At 40.5% G+C, this 3,101-nt stretch overlaps 1 protein-coding gene across 1 annotated transcript in view; it reads right to left on the bottom strand.

Annotated features, from left to right (window-relative positions):
- Nucleotides 1-201: 201 nt before the first annotated feature.
- The window catches only part of LOC104294382 (scaffold attachment factor B1-like), a 17,960-nt gene continuing 15,060 nt past the window's right edge, over nucleotides 202-3,101 (bottom strand). Inside the window, 5 exon segments of the mRNA XM_009893982.1 lie at nucleotides 202-328; nucleotides 546-612; nucleotides 835-947; nucleotides 1,726-1,838; nucleotides 2,664-2,703. Of these exon segments, the coding sequence (XP_009892284.1) occupies nucleotides 202-328; nucleotides 546-612; nucleotides 835-947; nucleotides 1,726-1,838; nucleotides 2,664-2,703 (460 nt within the window).

The raw sequence follows: 3,101 nt of genomic DNA, 5'->3' as shown, positions 1-3,101 counted from the left end.
CAAGAACACATTTATTACAAAAAAAAAAAAAAGGAACCAAACTGACAAGTTGACATAATATTTGGCTACAATGTGGCAGCAGTCTTGCTTTTTGTAATCACAAATTCAAGGTGACCCTGGTTAAGAGAATTACCACCATTGTCATCTGGCAATAAAAAAAAAAAATATATATATATATATATATGTATATATATAGTGCTTTCAGTAGCGGCGGGTAAAACGGGGTTCAGTCGGTCTGTTTGTCCGCTCCTGGCCTGCAAACACTCCTTGTATTCCACTACTCTGCATCATCTGGCTCTGGTTTCCAACTTGTGTGAAGCCTCCACGCCTGAAAACAAAACCAGACAAATTGAAAATTGCCCAGAAAAGTTAATACTGCATGACACTGAGAAAAGATGTTTACTTAGTTTTTTTTCTACTTGCCAACCCATAGTTAAGTTGAAGCTGAAAGTATTATTTTTCACAACTGACACAGGAATTTCTTTGTTTATACAATCAGTCAACTATTATAAAAACATTATAAGCACTCTGACAAAGCTTCTTACCCCGACATCCCTCCTCGATTCATCACATGGCCTGGTCCTGACTGACCAGGCATGCTTCTATCACCACCTAATTTCAAAAAAAGAAAAAAAAAAAAGGGGTGGGGGGGGGGGGGGGGGAAAGACAGACTTTTGTGTTTTCCTAATAAAAAAGCCACCTTCTTCCCAGAATTTTATTTTGCTTTCTTGGTAATGCTGTTAAAGCTCCATAGGAATTTTAACTACCGCTAGAAGTTCAGCAGCAGTCATTCATAGAAAAAACCACGATCACACTGGTAAGCAGCAAGTGTACCTTGCCATCTCTCATGATCCCGTCCCATCATTCCTCCATCCACATTTCCCTGCCATGAACGATCTTGATGCCCCTCTAACTTTCGACCATGATCTCCCCAGTCACGTCCATCTCTTAAAAAAATAAAAGAACATCTTCTAGGTGTGTCCCTTATCCATTTAGCAGCATAGGGTAAAGCCAAACACCATACCCCATACAAAAGTGTATTAAATAATTGTTAATCAATCTGTATCTATAGCCACCCAATCACTGCAATAAAAACTGGTCAAAGAGAAATGACAAGAAACTGGCTGAACAGCATCCTTCACAGAAAAAAGCTCGTCTTTTTCTGATCTACAGAGACATAATTAGTATTGCAACATACTAAAACACTTAAACACGGAACAATTCATTGACCTCCGTTCCTCTGTCTGGTACATTTATGTACAATACAACATTATGCATCTGGAATATACCTAGCTTGACTAGCTGGTTTAAAGAGAAACCGGTACAATTCCCGTTAAGTCTCTGTTCCCCACCCCCACTGCTGCAGATTCTGACTTGATTTCCTTAAAACCTCATCGCTAGCCACAAATGAGACTTTTGTAAGCATTACTGGAGCATTCGGTACAGGACTGAATCTCATCTGTAGAAAAGAAAGTTATTAACAAGAGAACCAGTTACAAGCTGAGCTAACTGAGCAGTGCTTCTTTACTCACTACAACGCTCCATTCTCTTGATGCACGGGGGAGCTACATGTGTGAATTCCTTGTTTCTCCAGATGCTCGAAGAAACTATCTGGAGAGAGGATTCACACTGTCAAACTGCTTCCGCTGTCACCATTCAAAGGTTCGCAGAGTGTTAAAATTTTAAGAACCAACAAATCACTTCCCTTATTTCATATGCACTAACCGAGTTTGTGGAGGTATCCCTCTCCCTTCACTCATTCTTCTGTCAGACCCATAGCCACCCCAACTATCCCGGGAGTGACGATCAGGCCCCCCATGGCGTTCATCTGGGTAATGCTGGAAGGCAAACGGTACAGAGTTATACTAAGAATCAATACAGGTTTTCTTTTAGCGTTGCAAAAATTCAGCTCCTCAGAAGTTGCCTTTCTGTAAGCTGTCAGAAAATAAAACAGTAGCTGTCTCAGATCTACTTGCTTCCATTGTCATTACTGTGCGTAGTTCAATTCAGGCATTTGGTTTGTTTCACAGTACAGATTTCACTCCGCTCACTGGTGGAAGAAGGCTTTTTGCTTAGTGTGGTGTTTTTAATGCTTACATTATGGCTCCAGATTTTTAATTTTTACAGGGAGTACCTGTCTACTTCCTACCTCTCTTCAGAAACGAAAGGTTTCGTATACCATTGCAGTACTGGTTTTCACACCTGTCCTTTTACCGTCACCTGCCTTATTTCATTATGACACTAGTTATTTTCTACAAAACATTTAGATAAACTTAAGAGAAGGGATCCTTCGCCAGCTAAGGATAAGACACAACACTGACCCTCTCTTAATACACTACAGACACTTAAGATGGTTAGCCAGTAAATTTTTATTGCCACGTACCAGCCTGAAAAGATGCTGTACTGTAGCTCCAATTGCTTGGAGGCTTCCCCCACCCCCCACTCCGCCCCGATCTGCAGCTACCGCCCTGGAGAGCAGATAATTTAATAACTTACATTCCGCACATTAGTGTGCAAAATCAGTTGCTGCTTAAACATCTGCTCAATTTAAACCCAGTGGTGGTTGCATTTAAGAACCAGCCAGCATGCACACTGTGTTCTTTCCACTTTGGGGTCAGTTTGTTTGGCTTTTTAACTGAAGTGGTTATTTAGGTATAACCCACCTGGCCATCTCGATCTGGTACTCCTCTTGAACCGTCTCTTCTAGAACAAAAAAGAGAAGTTTCAGTTGAATTGACACAGTGATCGAAATTCCCATGCTTGTATGAAATACTGCGTGAAAATTTCTCCTCATTAGGTTGTAAATCTGAGAATGCCAATGTTTGGTTAGTGGTAAGATATTCAAATGAGTTCTTGTTTCATAGCATAGAGAGAGATCAAAGTAACATCTATTACTGTAATATGTGTAAGCAAGACATCACCAAGGCATGGTCAGGTACTCAATGGTATCAAGGAAGAATACCAAGTGGACCTACCAGTATCAGAAATGAGTTACAAGCAAAAGCAAACAAGTATGGCTTTTGCCAAAGATCCTTTGAGAGCAAAACAGAAGTCTCAATAGCACTCCGCAGAAAGTATTTTTGCGTTCTGTGGAACTAAAA

This window comes from Charadrius vociferus, unplaced genomic scaffold (assembly GCF_000708025.1).
Source record: "Charadrius vociferus isolate BGI_N301 unplaced genomic scaffold, ASM70802v2 scaffold1168, whole genome shotgun sequence".
Lineage (NCBI taxonomy): Eukaryota > Metazoa > Chordata > Aves > Charadriiformes > Charadriidae > Charadrius > Charadrius vociferus.
This window is presented reverse-complemented; position numbering and strand designations above follow the sequence as displayed.